The sequence below is a fragment of the Ascidiella aspersa genome, chromosome 1 (assembly GCF_963924565.1).
Source record: "Ascidiella aspersa chromosome 1, kaAscAspe10.2, whole genome shotgun sequence".
Lineage (NCBI taxonomy): Eukaryota > Metazoa > Chordata > Ascidiacea > Phlebobranchia > Ascidiidae > Ascidiella > Ascidiella aspersa.
This window is the reverse complement of record NC_139447.1, coordinates 16,152,173-16,179,548: the sequence shown is the minus strand read 5'-3', so window position 1 is coordinate 16,179,548 and position 27,376 is coordinate 16,152,173. Positions and strand designations below refer to the sequence as shown.

Here is a 27,376-nt window from a genome sequence, read left to right as displayed (position 1 = left end):
ATATATTGATATATTGTAGTTTAGAGGTCATGTCCTCATGTTCCTCCCTTTCCTGGATCACCTCAGCAGTTCACAAGAAGTAAAAAAATTAATAATTAATTGTTTAGTAAATATTGCAATGGGTCTGATGTCTGGCAAAAAACTTAGTGATTTCAAATAGGTTCTGAGATTAAAAAACATTACAATAAATAAAAAAATATTCTGTCGCAGTTGGGGTATGCACTAAAACTGACCTAATCTGAATACACTTTTGTTAGTTGTAGTTCTATACCACGGATTTTATCTGGTATACGTTTGGGTATAAAATATACCTGATAGAGCACTGTCCTAGAGCAGTGGTTCCTAAACTTATTCAGTTTTCTTTACCCCTATCATAGAATTTTTTTTTCAATAACCCAAGTGCAAAAAAGATATTACGGAATATCCTAACAATACATGAATGTGTTAAAATACTTAAAACAATGCCATTTTTAGGATGAATTTGGGGGACTAGGTTTATGAGATGGTAGCCTATCAGATCCTAGAAAATGTGAAACAAAATGTACTTTTTAATAGTGCTAAATTGTTCTTCATTTAGTTTAGGCTGCCGAAAATTTTGAATAAGGCTGTTTAGTGTTGTGTTTATATTTGAAAAACATAAACTATAATTAAAAATGCATTTGTACTAAAAAGATTTCCCTAAAGATCATTAAAAAAACATGGTACTAATGCACAAACGATTTGTGCCAGCAAGTAAACACGGAACAAATATATCGATTGCAACAAAGTCAAGTTTCCCCTTTGGACCCACCCTTAATATTTTATGATATTTGTTTGTTGTGCAAGATTTACTTTATTTGTGTTGCGATAGAAAACCTCCTTCATATCAACAGTCAAAAGGGTGCAAATTTACGACAGGAACTAACATAATCATCCAGTCTATTTTACTAACAACAACATTTAACAAAATGTTTTGATTGAGTGAAAGTAGAAATTACAAGCTTGGCATAACAACAACCAACATATCACTAAAAAAAAGTTTATGTAATTAAAACAGTAGACTAGTGATAAGAATGTTCCTTAAGGTTAGCATTTTTTTAAATTGCCCTTAAATTACATCTTCAGTTAATATTTAAATCAATTGATTGCACTTTGTTTGTGTTATTAGTTTCTGTTTAAAACACTCTTTTTTTTGCATTTAGTATCCAGGATAACCAATTGTGTAAATTGAGGCAATTAAACTGCTATTTCTGGTTGATGGTGTCTGTTGTTTATTTTTAAACTGTATTGGCAATGCGTACAAATAGCAAGTTAAAATCAAACTTTCATCCTTCATTCACCCCTATCGGTTGGTTAATTCTTCCAAAAAAATTATTTACCCAGGGGTCAACCACTCACTCAGTTTAAAAAACATTATTTTCGAGTACATTGCTGTTTAAATGATCTCAAAGCAGGAGTTGTGGTTTCCATCTGGGCAAGGAACAATACTAAGGTAAGAAGTAATGGATATAACACTTCACCATATAGTTCGATTGACAATTACATATACCAAAGAGATGTAATTAAGTTTATGAATTTTTAAATAACTTTTTTGTAACTATGTAAATTATCCATTTCTGCTGTTCAATTCAAGCTAATGTGATTTGAAATACATAATTATCCAAATACTATGTTTTTTCAGTTAAAGTTTATTATTTTAAAAGGGTAGGTTAGGGGAACCTTTAGGTTAAAAATATATCTAAAAACCTCTCTGTTTTTATGGCAACATTTTAAAACAAGATATTGTGTGAAAATTTAGTTGTAGATATTAAATTTGCTTTAAAGAACTTTATGTAAAAAAGTGACATAATCTTTTTTGTTCAAAGTTGCCGATTCTTGTGACGTGTTTAAAGTAGTGGTTGTTTAATTTGAAAACAGCCAATATTATTTTACTATTTTGCACTATACTAGTTAAAGGTTGGTTTTATAAGCACCTTTGCTCTGGATTGCCACAATATTTTTAAATAGCTTAATTAGTATGAGTGTCCTGCAGAATATGTATTTATACAATACTTTTTATGTGTGGTTGTTCATAAATATAACCTTAGGCTTCAAGATATATAACCTTAAGCTACTATAAATTCAATATAATTACTGCAGAATTTTACTCTGTGAAGAAGATGGATGTATATTGTATTCATGGAGAGATGATAAGGTTGGTACTTTTTTAGTAACCTGTGTATATTTTTATACAATTTCTACATCATGTTGTTTTCATTTTTATATTGTTCTTTTATTTAGATTACCTTTAGTGGAAAAGTTCCAACTTTTATACGTCTTTTTAATCCAACTTTTGGAAGAGATGTGATCATTCTTGCTTACAAATCGAATACTGACATTATATCTGCATCGTTGTCACCTGACCGGAAAGCTGTGGGTGGGTAAAAAAGTGTGATCCTACCTGGGATCATGAGAGGATTTATGGGAGTTTTACGAGACCATTTGTAACAACTTTTCAGTTATGTTTCGGTCACCTATTTTAATATCTTACTTATTTAGTATGTATACAACTGAAGCCGCTGTGAGTTCTATTTTCGGGTTAATATAAATAAATCCTAAATCCTATTCTGTCCTTAAGAGAATCAATCACCACAAATTTACTAATTCAAAATATACTGTGTTGTTATAAATGAGCGCTATTAATTATCACCAAATGAGAGATATTAATATTCGGCATTATACAAAGCCACTTACAATATTTTTATCAAATCCTTACACGTTACTACAAGACCACAAATTAAACACTGGCACGCACAGAACAGAATGTTACTCCAATATATAGCACTCAAAATCTATACTTAGCAAACTTTGCAATCCCAGAAGCCCATTAATGACCAGCGGTCACTTATCGACCGGCAGACGAGAAGGAAATTACTAAGTAAACACACCCGGCTTTCGGCGCCCAATTATTTCGCAGACTGACCACTACTTAGAACAGTGTGGTCCAACTAGAGGCCCGCAGGCCAAAATTGGCCCGCGAGCTCCGCTTTTTTGGCCCGCGAACTGTTAGTCAGCTTTGCTTCAATCTATCACTTCAATTTTTGTTATTGTAATTAACAAAAATACTTCGTAAATGATCCTTTGTGATTTCATGACTACCGTAGCTTGACAAAGGTGTACATTTCATAAAGTTAGTATATATGCCATAGGCCAGCGGTTCTTAACCTGGTGATCTTTTGAAACAAGATAACATACTCTTTAAATCAATGTGTCAAGCACGAGCAATTTGTTGTGTGGCTAATGTGAAAAGCCTTCTGAATTTACAGTTTAGCGCCTATTCAACCAATTAAACTAAAAAATGTTCGCGCTTCGCGCGACCAACAACACGCTTTCCTATTTTCAAATTGTCTAAGTGATATTTAATTGAAAATTCTGAATTGCTTTTTGTAGTGGGGCGAAAGGCATTGGAAAATTACCAAAGGAGCTGAGGCTGAAAAAAGGTTAAAAACCACTGCCATAGGCTATGTATAATTTGCCAGTAATAAGCCTAAGAATCGCTTTTTAAAAACATTGGCCCGCAAGATAAAAAAAAATTGTTTTTGCCCCGTGATGAAAAGAAGTTGGACCACGCTGACTTAGAACAACAAATGTTTCTGGCATACTAACCCCAAGGATAAAAATTACGTCATAAAACCATGCGATCATTTATAAAAAAAACATGGTAATGTATACGAAAATATAAAGGAACATATCTTTAATAACTAAATCGATTTCGAAATGCAAGAACACTATAGAATTATCGCCGTCCTAAAAACCTGTTTAACAATTCGCAATAATTCCTAATTTAGCAAGACCTTTGAGATTATATGCTGATGGCAATTGACAAATTTAGGTGTTTACTGTGTTGATAAACACGTAACACCATTGATGTTAAAACAATTTTCATAAAACAGGTTTAAAGCAAGTTTTTGATGTCCATTAAAAACATTGTCAATACGCTCACTAAATAATATGCTCATTTTTCTTTTGTCAAAAGAATGTTTAATTTTTTTCTTATCCTTTTTGTATCGAATATTATGACTTTAATAAGATTTAGGAAACAACTATACAAGTTTTATATTATTTTTATTTTTAAATGACGACCATATAATGCAGGGGTCGGGAACCTTTTTAGCTAAGGGAGCCATAAAAGCCTAATATTCTTGCTTGTATTTCCATGAGAGCCATATAATACTTTTTTAACAACTAGTTATAGGTCGGAAAAAATAGTAATTTGAACAGGGACTTTTATTTTAAAAGAATAGTACATACTATGCACTTTTACATTTTAAAGATAGTACATACTATGCACAAATAAATCAATTAGCTAAAAGTTTGCACAACTTTCATTACGGAGTTCCGTTAGAAAGGCAAGGCCTTTCGGATATAACGAGTTTCTATCAAATGGGATACCAGTCGAAACATTTACTATGTGTGTTAAAAAAGGAAAATAAACTTAGGGAAGCGGCCGTGGCCGCATGCAATTTTATTCAAATCATGCTAAGAAATGATAGAGTATAGATTTATCTGCAAGCAAGATTCTTTCATCAAAAGAGCCATTTGGCGTCACAGAAAAGCCAAATATGGCTAGCGGGCCACAGGTTTTTGACCCATGATATAGTCCATCTTTAATAGGAGTTTAATATGAAATAAACATTATTTATTTAATATCTATGGGCTGATTAATCAAATAAATACACAATTTAATTAAAAAGGCTATTTAACCATCTTTTGAAATCTTCTTACATCTTTTATGTCAGGATTTACTGTTTGGATAAGCCAGGAACCGCATGAGTGCAAAAACCATGTTAAAATAGCAACAGCCCTAAATTCCAGTCCAGAGTGGGAGAAAATAATCATTAAAGTTTCTGGTAAGAAGCTATCAAACACATGTATATTCTTTGTTTTGTTTAGATTGATTCAGTTATGTTATGAAATTAGACTTTTTCCTTAACACCTTGGATTGATAATAAAAAATCTCAACATCGTATTAATAATATTCAAAAATTTAATTTTATAGATTCAAATCCTATAACAACAAACAAGCCAGAGAATTTTGAACAGCATAAAAGGTAGTCCTGTTTATTTAACAAGTATATTTTCGATTTACTAATATTTCTATCTTAGGTTTAACATCAATCAGGTTTATCACAACGGCATCTATCACTCATTTTTGGCTGAAGTTTATCCAACTGGTAACAACTTTTATGTTTATTTGTAGCTTTTTTAAAATATTAATGCCCTATTGACAAATACATACTATTTAAGATTGGTCTATGAAGTTCACCACTGACAGAAAGTTGCATAAACAAGTTATGTTTACAAATCATGTCACTCAGAGCAATAGTGGTGACTTACAATTAATTACATATGAAGTAATTTTATGCATGCACAGGGAATATATTGGTAAGTTTGGCAATTAAATGACTTTTCATTGAGTAATAAATTTGCTGGAAACTAAATGTATTTATTGGTTGTTTTAAAAAAATATGTTTAGGCCTTTATAGTGTCAAAGTGCATGAAAACTCATCACAAAAAGCAACATGTAGTTCCAACAAACGATCATGTAACAGAGTATATGGCTGTCCTAAAGCAGAGGTAATTTATAATGCGAATTTTGTTTAGATATATTTGGCAAAATACCAATTTGAAACTAACAGTTTTGTTTAAGTTTATGGAATAAACTATGATACTTTATTAATATTTTAAATTCAGAATGTTTTATAATTTGGTTTAGTTTAAAAGGAAATTGCTCTTATTTTTTGTTTTTAGATGATAACTGACAAACTTATTTGGTGCCAATGGGACTCATTAACTCAAAGGCTTTACTATTTGGTCCCAGCCAAAAGAAATAAGGTATTAAAAAACACCACCTGACAGGTTCTTCATTTTTTGTTATTGTGCAACTACTACTTGATATGTGGGAGGGATTTAAATCAATATATAGATAGTTCCATTTGGGTACACTATGCACGGATCTGTAATGTAGCTTGATAATAAATTGCAAAGCCAAAAAGGTCGAGTAAATCAACAGCATCTTGGTTAAGACGTTTTGATACGAGCTTGTATCACCTTCAGTTGATGTGACTGAACTCAGACCGATAACAATTGCGTCCCATCTCTTATAAGTAATGCTTAATGTCCTTCTCAGTCACATCAACTGAAGATGATACAAGCTTGTATCTAAACGTCTTAATCAAGATGCTGTCGATTTACTCGACCTTTTTGGCTTTGCAATTTTTTATCAAGATAGTTTCATAGTTTTAAAAAAAGTCTCAAAAGATTATAAAAATAAATGCAATAATTATAGACCACCCTAATGTTTTTGTAGTTTAACATTTTTTAGCTTACGGCACCCTGTATAAAACATGTATAGTTTGCAGCATATTTGATAGCAATTTTGCTAAGTGGTTTACAATAATACACGATAGCATACAACACACATCAATTGTGCACAATTTAGAAAAAAACATTTTGGGCTTTGTACCAAGAAGCTTATCAAAAAGCAAAAATTGGAATCCAGAAGATTTTTCATTAATTCTTGGCGCCTGTGAGCATTAAAAACTGGACCAAAGGGTTAAGAACCACTGACCTAAGGTCTAATACATGTTTTAAATTTCTTAGAAACTTGTAGGTAAAAGCACTCACTTTGATGAAAGTCACCAAAGATTTTCCAGTTTTGGATGTGTGCAATTTTATCAGACTCTGCCACACAAAAAAGTTCTGGATATTAAGGTTGAATGTAGATAAAAAGAAATTAAATTTTTTTTTAATTATTTATTTCCTAATTTTTTATTTTTCTTACCTCTTAAATTTTAATTAAACAATCATATTTCAAGTGATTTGGTATTTTTTATCCCTTTTATCTTGTAACTAGAAATGTCTTATTTTTTTGTGCTGATACCAATAATATATAATTTTAGCAAACATTCTGCCTGCCCCGCATGATACCAAATGTTATGAATACTAAGTATTGATTAGCAACACAAAATAAATTTGAATATACTAAGGTATTTTAACCAAGCTATTATACTATGACTTGCTTTGGCAAACATAAGTTAAATTACCTTCACTTGTCACTTTTCTATTTCAAAAAAAGTTTTCTTTCTTAATTAGAAAACACTATAATTGTCTATATCAATTAGTAGTAAATCTATCGCAACATCCACATAGTGGACAAGTACGATACATTCACACAACAACATATTATCATTATTTCTAGTTAAAACCACATCTTAAAGTGCATAAAAAGTCTAGTTGGTCAGTTTAGGTTCTGCAATGCTTAAGTTTGGCTGCATCATTTAGTGGTAGCCTAATGATTGTACCTTAGATAGAATTAAACATACTATAATGCTTTTTTAATAAGCTGGATCTTGGAATTTCAAAAAGTACAATGTTCAGTAGAAGCTCGTATAAAACACATTCAGAACTTAATCCAACAATGTCCAGCCAAGAGTTAGTTATGAGAATACACACTTTCACTGAAACTGGTAAGATTATATTTTAGTGTTGTTCGTAATGTATAATTTCCATTTATTAATTTATTTTATGTTAATGACCCAGGAACAATGTGTGTTTGCTGGCAGGAGCTTCCATCTCAAGATGTTAGACCAATCTGGTATTACAGTATTGCAATTCTCAGCAAAGACCTTCTTATACGTTTTCCTTTAAATGTAAGTCATCCATATTGTTAAGTGAAATTAATAACCATTCATAATTAATAATCTCTAAATTATCTTCTAGAATTTGGAAAATGTGAATCAAGTAAGTTTTTTGCCTCTGGGTCATCTTCTTTTTGTGCACTCGGCTGGAGAGTTTCTTCACACTTTTGACATTGAATCTATGTCCTGTGAAAAACGCACAATTTGCAATGGACTCTATCACATGTTGTTACCAGGTGTGTGCAATTTAGGATTTATTTCAGTAAAATCTTCTTATTACAATACACATTTTTTAATCAGTGTTAACATATTTTAACTCCTTAGTGGTGTCTCTTTTAATTGTTTTGTTTATTCACTTACAGAATCCATGTTTTTGACATTTAAAAATTCTTCTTTTGAGTTTTTAATGCCTATTCATGGTACCAATCATAATGACTATACTTTTGAAACAACTAAGCCAAGTATTTCAAGTCAATCTGCTGATTATGTTCACTCAACGTTATTTAAAGCTTATCCAAAAATGGCTGTTGGCTTCGATAAAGTTTCTGGTTGTTGTGTTTCCATAGTTTTTGACTTACAACAATTTCATAAGTTGTTTAATGAAGAATCTTTAAACTTGAAAAACAGGTATAATTATTCTTTGATTCACTGTTTAAAGTCTTTTATGCAAATTCGGGTGTTGAAGTTTGTCTAAAGCAGTGGTTCTTAACCGCCGGTCTTCCAAATATATTACAATTTTATATCTCAATTACAAAATGCAAGATGTTAAAGGCTCGTCCATCAAATTTACAACTTCGCCAGTTCAGTAATTTGCAGCATTGTGACATAACATAAAGTGAATTGTCTACTTTTGTTTCATTGTACCTCACAAAGCTGCAAGTGTTGTGCCCATCAACTGTTTAAAAGTAGGCTACAACTCGTAAGTCTTAAACTTTAAGTCCAGTTTTATATGAAAAACTTCAATAGAACCATGCAGGCTGGCGGAATCTTGACAGCCTTCTGGTGACAAGCATTTTTGGCGTAAAATGTTCGGTTTTTTGGTCGTGCCCCAAAAGTTAAATGATGTGTTCGTGAAAAGAATATATCAACCTTGTCATGTTTGGGCGATAAACAAGAAAAGTAAATTAATTAGGGAAAAATTGCGCCAAAGGTGCAAATTTTTTTGTGACATAAAGAAATACATATGGGGTATGCTGAAGTACAGCCTGGGGGTGCACATGTTTGCTTTTCTTACTCTAACTCTGTTACATATATAAGCTGTTTTGAGGTGAACTCATGTGCACACATGCAGCTAAAATCAGATTCAAAAGCGAGAAAAAAATTCTTAGAATTGGGAGAAAAAATTTTTTTTTGAACTTAAAATTTTTAATAAAAATATAACGGTGTGTTGTAATCCAAGTTTTTTTAAATTGTTTACCGAAATTAGAGTCACACAGTGAAGTGCAACATGCCATAGGATGCATAATACATCTTGGCTGAATAGATATGCTTCAGAGACATAACAAGTGTTTTTTTTTAAGGTGTTTTGGGGAACCGAAACAGTCCCCCAAAGAAGTACTTGCCAAATCAAGTAAAACTACACAACAGTTCTATCGAAATTTACTACTTTTCAAACTAATAAACAATCTATATGCCAAACACTGGCCTTTCCCTGCTAAACAACGTGCTTCGTACTTTTTTCAGAATGGCACAAAAAAAATTTCCTGCCAATTTTTGTGCATAATGACCTACATATTCAGCATTTTTAAAATCATATCGGATTGAATATGTGTAGAACAAGCACACGTTTTTTAGGAAAATCGATCTTTCAAAAAAAATTAAATTTTTTTGGACCGATTTATTCGGTTTTCTGTCTGATTCTTCGGCCGACATAGTCGCCAAGTCGCCAGCTTGTTGCCAAGTCGCCAGCTTTATACTGGAACCATGTATGATATCAAAAATACAGCAGCATATTGCTTAGTAAATTAAAGTTTCTTTGCTTTTAAGTTGCATGCTTTTGTCATAATTTCATTTTGGGTAAATTTTGATTTTTGAAAGGTCGCCGTTCCGCAAAAGTTATTTTGAAATTTTCCGGTCGGTAAGCTAAAAAGGTTGAGAACCACTGGTCTAATGGCAAGACGGCAAATCAATAATATAAACAAGTTTGCCTCACTTTCTTTATGTCTGTGTTATGTGTAATTAGGGAAAATTTTGTTACAATTTTAGAATTTTCTTAACAAGATTTGCTGCAATTACATCAAGATCTTCGTATTCTCCAGAGGCTCTGTCTGATATACTAGAGCTAGTAATTGAAAATCCATCTAATCTTCATGTCACTGGAGTTTTGGCACAACTCATTATAAGTAATTCTATTTATAATTACATCATTTTGTTGTGAAAATAATGTATACCTAAAGTTTTATGCTAATCCATCCACTCTAAAATATGTTAAAGTGATTAACCTTCTGTTTAGCCATGACAACACTGGAGTTGAATGACTATAAAATTAATGTTCCTCCATCAGTTTTTCCCTTGTTTCCGGCAGCCCTTCCATCGTCATCTTTATCAAGATTGTTTTATGTGTAAGTTGTTTTATTGCTCACTTTTGCACTTGTTGTAGCAATTATTAAATATGGAATATTTTTAGATCAAGTGAAAAACCTGGTGTTGAATATTTTGATGTGGATATTTGCAAATATATGACTCTACAAATTGAACAAGTACTTTATTTGTTTTCTAAGTAATAACATATCAGTGGGGGTTTCTAGCAAAAAGTGGGCTAAGACTTACAGCACACTAAACAATTAAATTATTTACAAATGATTTTTCATTAATTTTTATAGGTATTTATCCAAGGTAAAGTTTTATCCCGTCGTTGTTGTGTAAAAAGTTGTTACAACACAACATTTTTTCATAAATATTTTGTTAGTATAGGTTAGAATTTTCCAGTAAAAGCTGTATTGTTTTTTCAATTGTTAAAAAACTGCCAGGGAATTGCAATTGTGCCCTTGGATAGGTGGAGACAGTTTAGGTGCATAGGAGCGGAACAGTACCACAGAAATAGATTAAGTATATAGTATATTCAAGTATAAATATTTATAGTCCTGATTTTTAAGCACTTAATAATAAAACAATAGAACATTTCATTTTTTGAACTGTAATAAAGGTTTTACATGCATGTATGTAGTATCTGTCCTCCATAAGCCTCAACTTGGGGTTTGTAGCAGAAGGTAGAGGCATCTTTCCATCGGTATTGTCTATTGATGATACAAGTGGCGGAAACCCTACTGACTTGGATGGTCTGTGGTACAGGAACTTGAATGCTTGTAAAACAGGTTTTTTCACCAACTATGATCTGGGGTGCATTAAAGAAGAAATGATGCTTTTGAAGGAGGCTATAATACATCTAGGTGATTTTAAAGTGATATTATAATACAGTGGTCATCATACTGTGAGTCGCGGCCCAAATGTTCGCCTTTTAGCCATTTTTAGTAGGCTATGTTATAGCCATACATTTGTTCTACTGTACTTTAAAAGTTGGTGTTGCTAAGAGTTTTTATCGGTACATCACAGGACCACCTGGCTATGCCCCACTACCCCTAAACTTGTAGCCAAGTTTTACTATACAAACATAAATGTTATCACCCTTCATGCAAATATTGATCTGTTTTACTTAAATCTATTCATCTCAAAGACGATACGCGTTTTATGGCATTTCGAATTTATGTTAAATTAGAATATACATACCGATATTGCGATCAATATTTAAATCTGTTTTATGTGCCTCATTCAGCATATATAATGTTATTTAAAGTTTTACCAATTTAAAACAAGTAAACAGAATTTGTTTCCTGCTATGCGCGATTTGACTACATTTCACCTGCATATTTGCGCACAAGTTTGCTAGAGAACAACAGGTGTTATTTATTGTTTTATAATGTAACTTTGTTTCGTAATTCTAAAAGTTTTATGCCTTCAACCCAAACAAAAATCGTGGATCCTCCCCTGATGCCAGTGTGCTTTCTCGTATTGGGCCTTTAATAGCTCTAGACATACGTATTTTAGCTGTGACAAAATAAGTTTGCCCACTACTGCTATAATACATCCAGACAAAGTAGAACATATAAATTTCCGAATTACTTAACCAAAAATGTTTTTCTTTAAATTCAAAATCCTGCGTGGCGATTGGCTATATTAGGGGTGGCTAACCTATGGCGCATATAGCGCATACACCATCAGTGCAGCTTTACACCCCAAAAATAACACAAGAAAAGGCAAGGTACTAATTGCTAGAAATACGTTTTACCTAGAATAATTCTTATCTAAAAATAGCAATAAATGTTGTTTTAGGATAACTGAAATTTTCTGTGGTGCATCCAAATAAGAAGTAAGAAAAATGGTGGATGGATACAAAAATGTTGGTCATCCCTGGCCTTATGCATAAAACCTGATAAATAATTTTTGAGTAGTGACATTTTTTAAAATCACTTTGTATAAAAAAATTATATTGTATATTTAAATACAAAAATATTACATTTTTTTTTAACAATTTATCAGGTCAACCAAACCCTGAAGCACCAAGTTTACAAAGTGGAGAGCTTCTTGCGCGCTTAGCAAGAATATTTGAAAAGTATGGCAACGTGTTGTACCTAATTTCACGCTAAACTATTTTAATAATTGAAAGTATGCCAAAAAATGTTAACCAAGCTTAACCATTCTATGCAGTGCGTTATAAGTGGTGTTTTATAAGCTTGACCTTTTTTATTTTTATGACCAGTGGTGGGATTCAGCTGGTTTGCACCGGTTCTATCAGACCATTTCACGAAATTTTATGAAATAAGCGAACCGCTTAGCATTACTGGTTTTTGTCAATGGAGCATCTTATCTGTAAAGTAGTTTCACCAAAAAATATGACTTTTTGGAACAGAACCGGCTGAAAAATATGAATTTTGTGATAGAACCAGCTGACAAATAATTTGAATCCCACCACTGCTTATGACTTAACTTAACTGTAAGGCCCTCAACCAAAACAGCAATAAGGATATAGGCATCAAAAAATATATATAATACTGGTAAGAAATGACTTTATTTAGTTTCTCAAGCTGTTCAAGTGCCTAAATTGAGTTTGTTAAATTGCCTAAATAAATAATATAAAAACAATAATCGTTTAGGTTTTACATTTACTTACTCAGAGATAAAACGTTTTATGGATTAAACATCTAAAAATAATCATAAGGTATTGAAGTAATTTTGGCAGTAATAGGTGCACTTTGTTTAAAAAAAACGTTTTCCATACCTCTTTGCCAAACATCTCTATCTTAGTGGATTTCTATTATTTTTAGAAAAATAGGACTTTCACTTTACAAATTGCAGGGACTTTTTGCAGACACCAACTGGTCGGTCCACAAGCATACATTTTCAAGGGTCTGAATCTAATATATTTCATGGAAGTATTTTGTCTTTTCTGAATGAAAATGAAGGAATTCAAACTTCCGAAAACATCATAGTCTTGGTTGGTTTATAAAATGATACAGGGATAAATAAAACACACTTTTCTTAAAATTGTGCTTTCATTTGAGATGCTAAAATGGCCAATATAAATTTCTACAATATTTAAGCATGTATGACAATGGCTTGATTCTTAAAAACCTTATATTCAGATGCCAACCGTATGTGTGTTGTTTTATAAAAAGTCCATTTGTGACCCAAATGTCAAAATAAACAAATTTTGTTATGACAGACAAGTGAAAAGCTGTGCGATCATTTGAGCGCATATTGGCATGATAACTCATCAACAGCTCAGACTCAATCTGATGTTATAGCAATCTCGCGCCATTATGTTTATGGCCAAATTCGGGCTGTGCATCACACACTAGTATTGCTAATGCTCAAGTCAGGGGTGGAAGATTTCGCAAGAGCGCTGTAAGCAAATCTAATTAAATGGCAATTATTTCTAACAGTGCTAGTGATTGGCTTACCTATTTTATTTAAGTTAAATTAAACATACAATGACATTGTCATTGTCTTATCTATGAATTAAATTCAATGTTTTAATCTTTCTGGTGAAGCACCTTGTTATGATTTCTCTAAAAGGAAAATATGTTTTTTTCCAAAATATTTGTTCTTAAGGTTTGAACCTGCATCAGCGAAGGAGCAAATTTTGCTAACAGTAATGAAGCAATTCCAACTAGCCTGCACTGTTATCTGGTTTCCACTACCAAATGGTTTTCATACATTCATGACATGTCTAACATTTCGCTGCTTGCTTGCCAAGTTTTCACCAACCAGTAAGCATTACACCAAATGATATTCAACCAAATAAGTAGGGATGTTCTAAGTAGAATATCGAATCCTTGGATTCGAATCCAGATGGGATTCCAATTCTGTCGTTTATTTCAGGTATTTGAAACCAATATAATTTAATGTTTTACCGCCGATTGTTGCACCTAATTCTACAAACGCAAGTAGTAAGTTGGCATGTCGTTGCGGCGGCACATTTATAGTGCTTGCTTAGAATGTAGCCTGGTAGTGCACTGTCAGCGTTTTTCAGGCGACCAATTACCTCAAGTCTCGCTATAACCCTTATCTAATAATTAAGTGTCAATGGAGCATTATAGGGCGATTGCATAACGTGTAATGCCAGGCTTAGTTCGCAATTTCCCTAAATGCGTTAAGTTGCAAAAGTAACATTACATTGTAAAACAGGCTGGACGTCAAAAAATGCGCTATAGGGTTACTTAAGGTCAACTTTAGGCCAATATTCATGCATTGTCAAGTATATGTCAATTTTAACTTTCTATTCTTTGCAGTACATTATTTGATTGCATAACAGATCATGTTAGTCAAAATAAAGCACTAAGACCTAAGACCCAACAATGGTTTAAAAAACAGGACCGAATTGCTAAAGAGTTCTTTGTGCAGTGTTTATATGAGCATAATATAAAGTTTGGGCAACATCCTGGACATGTATAACAGATTACACAACTGCTTCGAATGACAGTTGTTAAGAATGTTAAACATATGGGAGATTATTTTTTTTATTATAATATACACATGGTAGCAAATTGTTTGGGAGATTTATTGCTGTGATTGTAGGTCCTGTAGGGTATATGAAGATTAATCTCTCCCCCAAACAAAATCGAGGTTAAATAATAGAAATATACTAGCATTCGGTATTCTTGATTTGTTATTCTACATTCAAAATCTTTTATTCTAGAATACCTTGGGTTTTAAAACAATATGATTTAAAATAAACCTATTATGGGATTTCATGCAGTATTTGAGATGTATTATATGTTGGAACCCAAACCTTAAAATGAGACTAATGCATTTCTTTCCAATTGGAGGATCATTAAAACCAAAACAAAGAATCATATAACTCATTTCATTATAAGAATACTAAAAATAATTTAACACAAACCAGCACAGCTTTTATTCATTACTATTTTTGCCTAACTTACATATAGGACTTAATGGGTCTCTGATTAAAAAGATGCATTGTTCACAGTCAGGTTTCAGGTATCCTTTTTTGCTTGTGTCGATCGAGGTGAGATTGAACTAACGCCAGAATTTGTTGCAAGAGTTCTAGAGGAATTGGGTGAAAGGAAATATTTCAGGTTTAAATCTTAACCTAATTTCATAACTTTTTTGGCATTTTTGTTTGCTAAATGTTTAATGTACTTATTAAAGTTGGATAAATTTATTTTGTATTTAGTGAAATAGTGCACAACATATTGAAACGAACACGGCAGTTGAACAACATGACAAATATATGTGGAATTGATCAATGGAACCATCCAGTGTCAAGATCGCTCCAAGCAAAGGCATGTGTTAAAGTAAGTATTACATTTGTTTTTAGGTTTAAATTTTTTTAAGACAAGTATTATAAAAGTTCAACTTGATATGTATTTAGACCAGTGGTTCCCTTTTAATTGTCTGATTTACTATTATAACATGTACATCATTATTATGATTCTTGTACTTGTTCAGTCATTTATCACAATTTTAACAGTATGCAGGAAATATAACTGGGCTGATCAAATAAATTGAAAATCATTCAGTGAAACATTTCGGTTGTTTGCCGATTTCATATTACAATGATAAACAGTGATTCATACATTGAGTATGGGCTTACTTACATGAATATTGCTGGAGAAGAACAATGCATGATTTGTTACATAGTTCTATCTAGTTGCTCCATGGAGCCTTTAAAACATCATTTGGTTGCAAGCTTAACATTTGAAAAAAAGATGCCAGATGAGAAATACTTTGAAACGTTTCTCTAAGCTAACTGCCCTAAAAAAAAGTTATGTGCTATTTTCTCGATTTAATTGACAAATAACTGAATATGGTAAAAAATCCTTTTGGGTGTTCTATTAACAACATATCTGAAAAGCACCAGAATGATTTGCAAAATAATTTCATAGTGAAAGAGCTTTTTAGAAGACAACACTTTTATCTGAGTCCAGGTTCTCAACCAAACTTCTCGTCAAAACTGTACACTTATCAAGAACAAACAGTGTCAAATGTTTAAGTTGAATAAATGACAACTTAAATATCCCTTTGATGTGAATAAATATGTTTTATATGAGCCAGATCTTCTTAGACCCTTAGACTACTTTATACAATCAGACTTAATTGACTGCCTTTTGCAAACTAGATCACAAATGCAGGTAGTCTATTTAGACTAATTTACTTTTATGTTATGCATGCTATGCTCATAGACCTCCAGAATTGTTTCTGTGAACCCTTCGGGGTACATGGACCCAGGTTAGAAACCACTGGTCTACACCTAGAATATTAAAAACTTGAGATGTCTATGCTATTTTATACCACATTGCCGAGAACATACAATACCAAAACACTTAAAAAGCAAAGAATATTATTGAGTGGAAGGTGTACTAAGACATTAAAGTTACATTTTATATTTCAAATGCATTAAAGTCATTAAAACAAACCTATCGGTTTACCTATATTTTGGGTTTCAACTAAAATGTGTATAACTTTTCCAAACTACACATTTAATAATTAAGTTTACATTTATGTTATGGTAAACAGACACAATTGAAGGTCCACAGGAAAATGTGAAACATAAAAAGTAAAAGCCCAAGACACAAAGTTAATTTAATTTGTTTTTTTATTTAGTTAAACTTTTGTAATGCTTATGATAGATTCGGGTTGTTTTAAATTAAATTTAAGCATTTTTTAGGATATTTACGAACAATTAAATGTCATACATGGTGCATCAACCAATGGTAGTAAAGAAAAATCTAAGCAAACCAACACATTCAATGATCAATCATCATTCCAGGTTAGTTCTATTTCTGTAGGCATACTACCCTTTACAAATACCCACTGCACAATGTGGACTTATTCAATCCCGTCTACTAATTTTCTGGGTTACAGGGATTACCTTTTTATTATATTTCAGTAAAAGGCATAAACATTTTCCGGAAGGCTAGACATAAAAAAATAATAATTTAGCGTAAGCTATGATTTTTAGGTTGTGTAACAATTTAGGGAGTAAAGCGGCAAACAGCTTTTTTAAATGATTCCATGCCTTAAACACTAACCAGCATTGCATTTATCCAACTGAGTCAGACAAAAATGCTAAGCTTTTTGTCGAATTCAGTAGAACCCCATGTCGAACTCACTGTTGCCACAAAAGCTGCTTTAAATGTAATTTGCATGAAAATTCAACAAATCCGAACATGAGATAAAGACCCATTTTTAAAAGTCCCCATAACGTACACACCTCTTTAAAAGGATAGGGCCTTTGGCAAAATACAATATGTCTTTATTGTGGTTTACAAGTTTTATTTAAATCATAATAAAAATGTGTATGTATAAGTCCGTAATCAATTAATGCAACTGTTTGCAGATCGAAGATACTGTGGCTACATATTTAAAAAAGTTGTCAAACTCAAGGTCACCAAGCCCGACATCTGTTTCGTCAGGTAACCTTTACAATATGTTTTATTTTAGTTTTGCGTATGTGTGATAGTTTGTAAAAAAAAATCACAAAAATCTAAACTGGATTTGCATTAATGCTACAATTTCGTGACTTTGAGCAATTTCTTTGCGGTAATAACGGCGTCGGAGTTTCTCTAATTTGTTATCAATTACAAGATTTATACGATTTTACCTTTTTATTTAATGACATGAAAATATCAAACCTATTTTCGAGCGCCCATGCTATTACTTAAGATTTATGAATACTGGTAAAATGTCTGTAGTATGCATATCTGCACTCTAATGACGCAGATTGTAGATACAGCATAATTGATTATAAAACAGTTTTTGTTTATTAGTTCTGTTAGATCGACCCGCTTACGTTTTTAAATAAGGTAGTAGGGAAAGGCTGGCGAAACGTACCCCGTAAAAGGGATAAATGCTATTTTCCTAGTTTTACAAAATATTTTTTGATGGGTAGGGTAGCAACCGAAGGATCTTAAAGAAAGTTACTCCTATGCTAAAACAACTGAAAGAAGCGTGCCTTCTGAATAATTTAACCTTTTTGCCGATTTTTGCACAGGGCAAAACGGACACCGCTAATAAAAGATAATTTAATTGCCTTGTTGTGTGGAACTGGCGAAACAAGTATTTTTGTTTAACGGGCGCATAAAAAGTTGCGTCATAAGGTGACTTCATAATTCAACTAATGGTATAGCCTACAAGGCGACTTATATGTAGAAATTTTTTTACCAAAATGGACCAAAATATACAAGAAAACCAAAATAGCACTATATGCAGTACTAGGGTTCCTCTTTTTCCCGGATTTTTTCACTCCCGGGAAACGGGATTGAAAAATGAATATTCCCGGAAATCCCGGGATTCCCAAGACAAAAATTCTACCTAAAATTACGTCATTATGACGTTTAAAATTATTTTATATTAGCTCCAAAAATTTAATTAAGCTCATTTATGTTCTGTAGTCTCGCTTCTGCAATCTTACAAGACCTTCTCGTATTAAAGTCAGCACCTTTATTTGTTTTTATTTAAAAAAAAAGCGCATTTTCTAATAGAATAAATTTAATCAAGTTTTTTCCGCTGGTAAGCGCAAATAAAGCAACTCAGGCAACGACTTTAACAGGGTTGGTAATATTTTTTCTTTATATCAGTCAAAAACGACAATTTGTTTAAATTTTGCTATGTTGCCGAATACCCGGGATTAAAAAAAAATTTCCCGGTATTCGGGATTGTTAATTCGCGGGAAATCCCGGGAATTTCCCGTCGAAACATTCCCGGAGAGGAACCCTATGCAGTACATCAGTATATAAGTTACATGGTTATAAATAGGCCGTACATAAATTGCATTAAAGGCCGTACATAAATTGCATTGTTTTGGCGCAAAACTGAACTAAACATAAAATGATGATCTATTAACTAATTTTATTCCAGTTCCAAAATGTCTTACTGAAAGGCCAAGCATAAAAACAGTAAAGTTTTAGGTTGAGTTACACTATTAATAACAGACTGCCTTGTGGGGTCTGTTTTGTCCCGTTAAGGGGTAAAAACTCTTTCGGATTTATAAACAGGCCCTTATCCACAATTTATTCAGAAAAAAAGTAACTTCGCCTATACTTGAACTTTAGTAATAAACACATAAATTTACTGTTTTATCCTTATATCAAAATACTCTAAACATATTCTCCCATCCTGGTTTGTGCAAAATCAAATCTGCCTAATTTTTGGCCACAAACATTTTTTAGACGATAGTCACTGAAGTAAACAAATTTTGACTCAGGCAATTTTCGTTAACGAGAAAAGTGAAAGGTCCGTTTTGCCGTAAGAATTTAATTTGATACAACTGCTAAATATGCCGATCTACTTAATTGCATTGCCAAACTAACATTTGCTAAAGAAAACGGCACGTACCGAAACAACTTTCACATAATTTGCCAGGTTTACATTTAAGCGCCTCTTTGCACCGTCTGTGCATTGTTAAAAAAACGCTGCCTGTATAATGTAGATTTCAAAATAGTTAGAAAACCACATGGACTGTACGGCTACCAAACATATTATTCGGATAGGGAGGGGCGAGTTTCCACAAATGGTGTCAAGGGGAGCACCGCCCCGAAAGTTTAAAAACCCTGAACTAAAACGTTATGGGGGACATTCGAGAATCTTTATAAGCGCATAATATTTCTTATATTTTACGCCTCGATAGTTGGTCAGTAGTACGATGTTACTCGAATCACTTTAAATTATAGGCCTACTTTTATTGACATATTTGCTTGTGTTAAAACTTAACTTGGCACCAAGTCCACGAGTTTTGTTTGTAAACCAATCTTCATATTTCGGCTTAGGCCTATGCCATTAAATCTTGCTTTGAGACAAACGTCATCACTAAAAAAACATTCTTGTGCCTCGAATGTGCACCTGAAATTTAAAAGTTAGGCCCAATTTATATTTTAGAAGTGCAATGTCAGTTAAGCTTAAATATTTTTTTCTTGTAAATTTATTTGTTCATGTATTTATTACGCTGACAATAGTTTAGATCAGCGGTTCTCAACCGCCCCTAGGGGGGCGCCAAGCAATTCTAAGGGGGGCGCGATCTCGACTTCAATATTTTAACTATTTGCAGTGATTTTAATGGTTTCGTTTGGGTTAGGCATAATTCCTACTTACAAACTCTGTTTGTCGCCAACTTTAACATTAAAACTGCAAAAAATTTTCGCGAAGTCTTCTAGTTCCTTTTTAGAAAATCCACGGTATCACCGCCCTATTAAATTAACTTATAGATAAACGATAAAAGATATCGCCCTTTCGGACTATTTTTCATCCGTATTTTATATAGGATAACAGGCTATAGCAACAGGGGGAGTCGAACTTTTTTTGCGCGAAACTATATTGTTTTTGCAATATTGCCGTTGTATTGTGTGTCGTTGCATCTTTTGAAACACGATAACGCAATGTTTAATATTTGCGCTTGACATTTTTTGCGCTCGACATCATACAACTCTTACAACTGTGGAGTAAATGCCCTCGCAACACGTTCGTCAAAATCAGCTCGATAAAATCAATGTGTCGAGCTCGCGCAATTTGTTGTGTGCCCAATGCGAAACGCCTCTTCGGTTGCAGTTTAGCCAACTCGACCAAATAAAACTCAAAATTTTTCGCGCTTCGCGCGACCAACAACACCCGTCACTATTTTCTTAGTGATATTTAATTGCAAAATGTCGAAATATTTTCATAGGGGGGCGCAAGGCATGACAAAATTAACAAAGGGGGGCGCGGCTGAAAAAAGGTTAAGAACCACTGGTTTAGATCATGTTCTTGTAACCACCATCTGCAAAAATTCTTACTAGGGTCTGAACAAGTTCAAATTGAGCACGAAACAACGGCTCATGTGAAAAACTTCCCGCCTCTTCAGTCATTCATTGAGTTTGTGAAACATGCTGAACGCGGAACGATGCTTACAAAGAAGCGCACCAGTTCAAGTGGCGGGAAATCGACAATAGGTGAAAAACAACTGAATTGTTTAAATTAAACCCATTTGGCTATCTGGCCCTTCGGAAGTTTTTAGTGACAAGTGATGAAAACTTCAATAGTATACCAGGCGCTGTTTAAGAGGGGATTCCCTTTCTAGCAAAGCAAGTTAAACTAGCCGACAGTAGGTTTCTAACTTAAACGCAAAGCTAAGCAGACATAAAAGTCTGGAACCAATAACATATAGGTATAGATAAAACTTTAATAATATTTTTGTTCAATGTACTACACGTTTTTTTACTAAGTAGCTTGTTATTGTGTTCAGGTTTAGTGGTATATATTTTCTTTGTAACAACAAACCCAAAAAAAATTGGTTCTCGCAATCAGGTTTTTTTCAAGATAGTTTCCGCCCTTTTCTAGCCTTCACTAAAATTCGAAATGTGCCGACTTAGTTTGTTCAGCAACCCTGAAAGTGTACCATACTTGAAAAAATCAAACCCTACATATACATATATTATGCTGGTAAATCTAATTGTTCTATTGCAGATTTATTTACATCGTCATTGGCAGGCCCTGCTGGAAATGCGTGTTGAAGTTCTTTTGGTTGTAAATTGATTCGTATTTTTTGCGAAATTCCGTGCAATACTGAATATTTAACCATATTGCTGCAATATAGATTTTTTATTTTTGTAATTAATATTATTTTTCTTGCAAACTGATACGTTTTAAGCTGAACATTAATGGATGATATGTTTTCCTTTTTTGATATAATCTTTTTACTGCTGAATAATTACACTGTCGAATAGAGATGCAACTGTCCTTTTCGGATTCCATGATATTATTTGACATTTTCACCATTAAAAGGGAAATCTATTCCATAAAGGCGCTAACAGGAAAACTTTAGAGTATTATCCAATGTAAACTAATAAACCCTATTAACTGCAATTTCTGTTAAATTTGACTAAATGCCATTATTTGTAGCAATATCCCTCTTATGTGCCTGATGCGTCACGGATTTTTTAAGTTAAAAGTTGTGTTATAGTTAAACCACATGAACGCATTTTTTTCTCTATCGCGCAAATTGATTTCAGGAGCAAAGCAACAGGTGTTTTTAAGATTGTTGTTTTATTACATCACGTTATAACGTAACTTTGTGAAGTCATCTGAAAAATTTCATACCTCCCTGAGAACCACTGCTCTAAAATGTCACCTATTCGAAAATGAGTTAAACACTTCATTAAAAGGCGTGGATTCACCTCGTCAAATGTTTATAAATAATGATGATCATTTTTATTGTCAAAACTCTTGCAACAACACACAATTTATTAAAGCAAATACTTGATACCAAATGTATTTTCAAAATGATGGTTCAAAAGTTACAACATTTAGTGCCATAATTAAAATAAAGTGTGACCTAATGTATCATCAAGTGGTAAAAACTGAAAAATCTTTAGTAACCTTATTGGTGACTAATTCAGCCTTTAATCTATACTTTTCCGCTTCCGATTTCTTTATCCTTTATAACTTTTTGAATAATTTTCTCCACTTCTCCAACGAATGATGGAAAAGTCGGATCGGTGAAACAGAGCATTACCATTTGTTCCAAACCCGCCTTGTCAATTGCCCTGTTAAAAACATTTTGTAACTTTTTAACCCATTATCACATAAACAAACAAAAATGCAATGTTAGTTTTCTTTGGTTACCACTGCAAATCACAATAAGTAATATTATAATAAGACGATGAGCCACATCTTTTTTATTAACGTTAGATGCAGTAGCGTTATTTCGCCCCGTTATCGACTCTACCAGTCACTTAGCAACAATACAAAATTGTCAAAGCCCAAAGCTATAACAACCGTTGTAAAATCAACGTCAGGTATCCGTATCTCGTTTACGACCAGAAATTTAGGGCTTAAAACCTACTTTTACTCACCTATTGCTGGAGCATTGTTGGTATACAAGTGGGAGTTTGTCGCTCTCTTGGTTCATGATTGTTTTTACAAGTTGTGCTACGTTGGGTTCTGCGCTCTTACTGAAACTTTCACTCGCACCATCCTATTAAAATTAAGTAATGTAAAGTAGTGCCGTTACACTTCCTTTGGTGGTTGGTTAATATTTTAGATAAATCAACTGTATTAGGCAGGAATGCATATAACTTTATTATAAAGGTATATTACACATGTATAAGATGACGTAGTTACCAAGTAGCGTTGCTCAGTTTCGGCAAATCGAACGTTAACGTATTTGGCCAAACCCTGGGCACACTTTTTACAAGAATGGTTTGCATCGCAGATGTCGCGCCCTAAAAACTATAAAAATAATGCAGCAAACATATCTTAAAATTATAATAATGAAAAGAAATATGCGAAACAACGATCAAACGAATTAGCATTACTAAACGTTTCCTTAAAAAGACCGCCCTCGGTATACTTGATTCGCTTTATTATTAGTTTTGACGCTTAATAACCACTACAGGAGTATTAATTTTAATTTTAACTTAACCCTTTAAAGTGTAAACATTATCAGTTAGGTCAGGATTTTTTTGCTGCATTGCAGGATCAATTAATAATAATAATATTTAAAAAGAATCGCGGCGTTAAAAATCCGTGCTGAGAATTCAGACCTTGACTTTAAACATTCTTGATTCTTTCTGCAGTTTATACAAAAACATAATTGAATCCTTTTTGTGGAGCACTTTGCACGAACGAGAGTTTAGTGATGAAGTGGATAGTGAAATGCTTTCATACACTTCCTGTCCTTTTGTGACCAACAGGTGACCCTCGTGTGTCAACGACAAGCGTATTGTTTTGTTAGCAACCCCTGTACAAAACGTTATTTCAGCTTAAGCAAAAAATTGGAATGATATAAAAACTTATTAGACTCTTGTATAGGCTAATATTATGCAACGTCGTCCGTACAATATTATGCGTAAAGTAGTAGTTCTGAAAGAACGACTGCAGTGTCAAAAGTACGATAAAAATGACTAACCACCGTCGTAGTCTATCCATTCTCCTTTTGTTCCGCCACTTGCGTCCGCTGCTGGAACTATAAAACAAACATATGATATTGACAAAGTATAGAAAGTAGAAACAACAAAAAATATTGACCACAGTTATAGTTATACGGTTTCCTTGTTGAAATATTAAATTATTAATATATTAAATTATTTTTAGTCAATGTTAACAGTCTGTCGCATCCAAACGTTTTAGGGGGCACAGCAATACACACATATGGGTGGGCCTATATAAGCGCTGTAGTTAATTTTTCAACTTACGACTCAACCAAGCCAAACTGTTAGCAGACTTGTTTGCTTTTTTCAATTCGCGCTGATCGTACTCAGGGCCTATTTGTTAACCGTAGGCCTGTGCGAAGACATAAACCTGTCGGAATACGTTCTAAATTTATCGAATAAGGCCTAATTGGCCAAAATAACGAACTGTTGGAGCATTGTTTCTTAACCTTTTTATGGCTCCCTTGAGCTTTCACGAAAAGTTTCTCGTTGGGGTTATTAGTGGGTGGAGTTAGTGATGTACTTAGGGGTGGGGTTTGTCGCTATCTAAAGTGTTGGCCTCATTCTGGCCATTTAGGTGTTATTCCGACGGGTTTAGGTCTTGATCTGATTTTTTGTATTACGACTATTAGGAATTATAGTGCCATTTGGTCTTATTCCGACGTTGATGTTGTTCTTATTTCGGTCTTATGACTGGATTGATTTTAAACAACCCTTTGTCCTGCATTTGTTAGCAGTACTTATAATAAAGTCTTTGAGGTGGCTTGAGTCTTTTTAAGGAAAAATTAATTTATTCTTATTTACAATTGAACTTTTATCTATTGTTAAAAGTCAAACGCAAAGTTGAACACTTTAAATAACTGTAAATTTGGACATAGATTGTAAAACAATAACACAAAAGGTCCCCCAGTGGAGTTGCGGCAACAAGTCATGAAGCAGACAATATTCGTCCCTCTGAGAAAACAATCACAAACCCAAAAGTTTTATATTTGCATTTGTAGAAAACGCATATAATGTATGTCAACGTTGAAGTAATTAAATCAAAATTGGAAAACAACATTTATTTTAGGGTGTCAAATTAATAATTAAATGTACCCTATGTATTTGTTTAAAATACGCTAGTTCTTGCCACATAGGCTACTTCTGAATCTTTCATCAGTAATGATATTATAAATCTGTCATCAGCAAGTACGGTAACTTGTAGGCCTGCAAACCTGTACTGCCTTTTAATGCCAATAAACTATTATTTACATTGAAATACCAGTTCTGCAGTTGCAGTCGATTACCAAACACTCATGGATAGTGGATACATTATACTTGACACAGTATACCGTAATACACAACGCTCGGATTTTAAATTTAAATGGAGTCAAAGAGATATGTAGATTCATGATATTTAAATATAAATGTACCTTGCAATTTAAAATCCGGCTTGAAACGAGAGTATTGCAAAATAAACCAATGATCTGCTTGATTCGGTGTTTGCATGATAATTTCCAGTAAAATTAGCAAAACTTGCCTACAAAGACCTTCAAATCATTGAACAATCGTCAACAATTTCGACATCTCATTATAATTGTGACGCATGAATACTGTATCTCAGCTAGGAACACTTGTGACCATTAAGTTTGCAATGCCAACTTTTTGTTTTATTGAATTTCTGTGGGTCAAAAAATATATATATGTTTTGTTGGGCTCTTTAAGGTAATTTTTTGGTGTAATTAAAAGCACCAAACTGGGGAGTGCGTGGGTGAATACTGCCAGGCGGCGAAATATTGACCCATGAGCATATACTAGCCTACAGTTGAAATGTAATCGTATGAACTTTCAAACTAAATTTTGATAAAAACTTTTTCAAAACTTTCACTACAGTTTTTCAATGTTCATTTATTGGTAGGGTTACCATATGTTGAGATCAAAATATAACAACGCTGCTTTGTGAGGTAGATACTTAAACGTCCATAGTAGGATTCCAAATCCAAGCGTTTTTAGAACGCTTCCTATTGGCTGAAATTTTATGACGTCACAGATTCTTATTAAGCGCAAATGTACTGTATACTAGACGAAAAATAAAAAGTCGTTAAACACGCAAAACCATAAGACGTTACTCAAAACATCGTTTATTGTCGTGTCGGTAAATAGGAGAAAATTAATTGGCTTATGGGTAAATACTTTGACACCGTTTTGAATCTTACGCCCTAAAAGAAGCGCAAAATAACCACACCACTGTTCTGTTAAAAAACAAGCGTTAGCAGTATATGTCTCAAAAATTAGTTCAAGTGTGTTTAAATTTGATTAATAATATCCCTAGCCAAAACAGGCCATTACAAAAAAATTGTGTACAGTCTGCTTAACTGACCGTACGCAACTACGTACTAAACTTAATATCTTAGTTTTGTTTATTATTTATTAAAATATAAATATTTTTTGTCATGTGCGTTTGAACAACCAACTTAATTGGCAATTTTTTTTTTTTTGGCTGCCTTACTCATTTCTAGCTGCCATTTTAGTAACAATAGCCTGCAGTTTCCTGATTGCAAATATCATACAACTTGAATAAATAGGATTGAAAACTGCAGCCTTTACTGTAAAAGTAATGATGATCAAATCTGCAATTGTGTGACAAACTTTGTATTATTTACCAGGCGGCGTGCCACTTTCCTTTAGGTTAGAATTAGTTAATTATGAACTCTAATCTGTTGTGGTGGTCTAAGTAGGCTAAATGAAGCACACAACTTTAAATGAGTTGGAACTATATTAGTGTAAAAAGTCAATTTTACCCACCATTAGTGATTGTTAAACACATCTTAGGATTAGCTATATAAGACTGATTGAATTGATTGTATTTTAAGTTGGCACTTTGGTGCCATATCTAAAACACTTACAATTTTTGTTTCATTTTCTGATTTTCATTAAGATCTTAATTAGCAATTTTTGAGTATGATTAAAGTACAACAAATTAAGAAGGATTTTCTGCTTGTGTACTGTTTCAATCATAGTTACCATTTTTTCTAATGATAATAAATTAAATCAAAAACATCTAGATTTATTATAAAGAAATCTAAAAACTAGTTTTGAAAATATTTAATACGCTTGGACATAACGGGTTTTGCCTTAAGCTTTAGATTTGCTGTTTTAAAAAACATTTTACTGAATATGGACCAGTTATGGAAATCTTGATTTATTAACTCACTAATTAATTGTTTTTCAATTAGCAAAAAATGTAAACTTAAGAAATTACTAAAATAATTATCCTTGATATTAAATCTGCCACAATTTTAGATTACACAACATTTT

General features: G+C 32.9%; 2 protein-coding genes across 2 annotated transcripts; one reads left to right on the top strand and one right to left on the bottom strand.

Annotated features, from left to right (window-relative positions):
• The first annotated feature begins 1,193 nt into the window (after nucleotides 1–1,193).
• On the top strand, nucleotides 1,194–23,119 carry LOC146168056 (gamma-secretase-activating protein-like). Its single transcript, XM_083384029.1, has 28 exons — nucleotides 1,194–1,471; nucleotides 2,119–2,173; nucleotides 2,260–2,395; nucleotides 4,758–4,868; nucleotides 5,018–5,069; nucleotides 5,125–5,192; nucleotides 5,266–5,403; nucleotides 5,495–5,595; nucleotides 5,770–5,853; nucleotides 6,622–6,732; nucleotides 7,364–7,487; nucleotides 7,561–7,670; nucleotides 7,741–7,894; nucleotides 8,021–8,285; nucleotides 9,864–10,000; nucleotides 10,111–10,219; nucleotides 10,285–10,357; nucleotides 10,825–11,047; nucleotides 12,195–12,267; nucleotides 13,011–13,149; nucleotides 13,378–13,559; nucleotides 13,767–13,924; nucleotides 15,145–15,253; nucleotides 15,352–15,472; nucleotides 16,846–16,947; nucleotides 17,518–17,593; nucleotides 20,948–21,100; nucleotides 21,615–23,119. Exons 1-28 carry the CDS (start codon nucleotides 1,419–1,421, stop codon nucleotides 21,659–21,661), a joined length of 3,264 nt encoding a protein of 1,087 aa, XP_083240155.1. The 5' UTR covers nucleotides 1,194–1,418; the 3' UTR covers nucleotides 21,662–23,119.
• LOC146168055 (meiotic recombination protein REC114-like) lies at nucleotides 22,555–25,567 on the bottom strand. The gene is made up of 6 exons (XM_083386198.1): nucleotides 25,492–25,567; nucleotides 24,058–24,114; nucleotides 23,693–23,889; nucleotides 23,263–23,378; nucleotides 23,003–23,107; nucleotides 22,555–22,693 (listed from the first exon to the last, which is right to left on the bottom strand). The coding sequence occupies exons 1-6, from the start codon at nucleotides 25,565–25,567 to the stop codon at nucleotides 22,555–22,557; spliced, it is 690 nt and encodes a 229-aa protein (XP_083242324.1).
• Nucleotides 25,568–27,376: the final 1,809 nt, after the last annotated feature.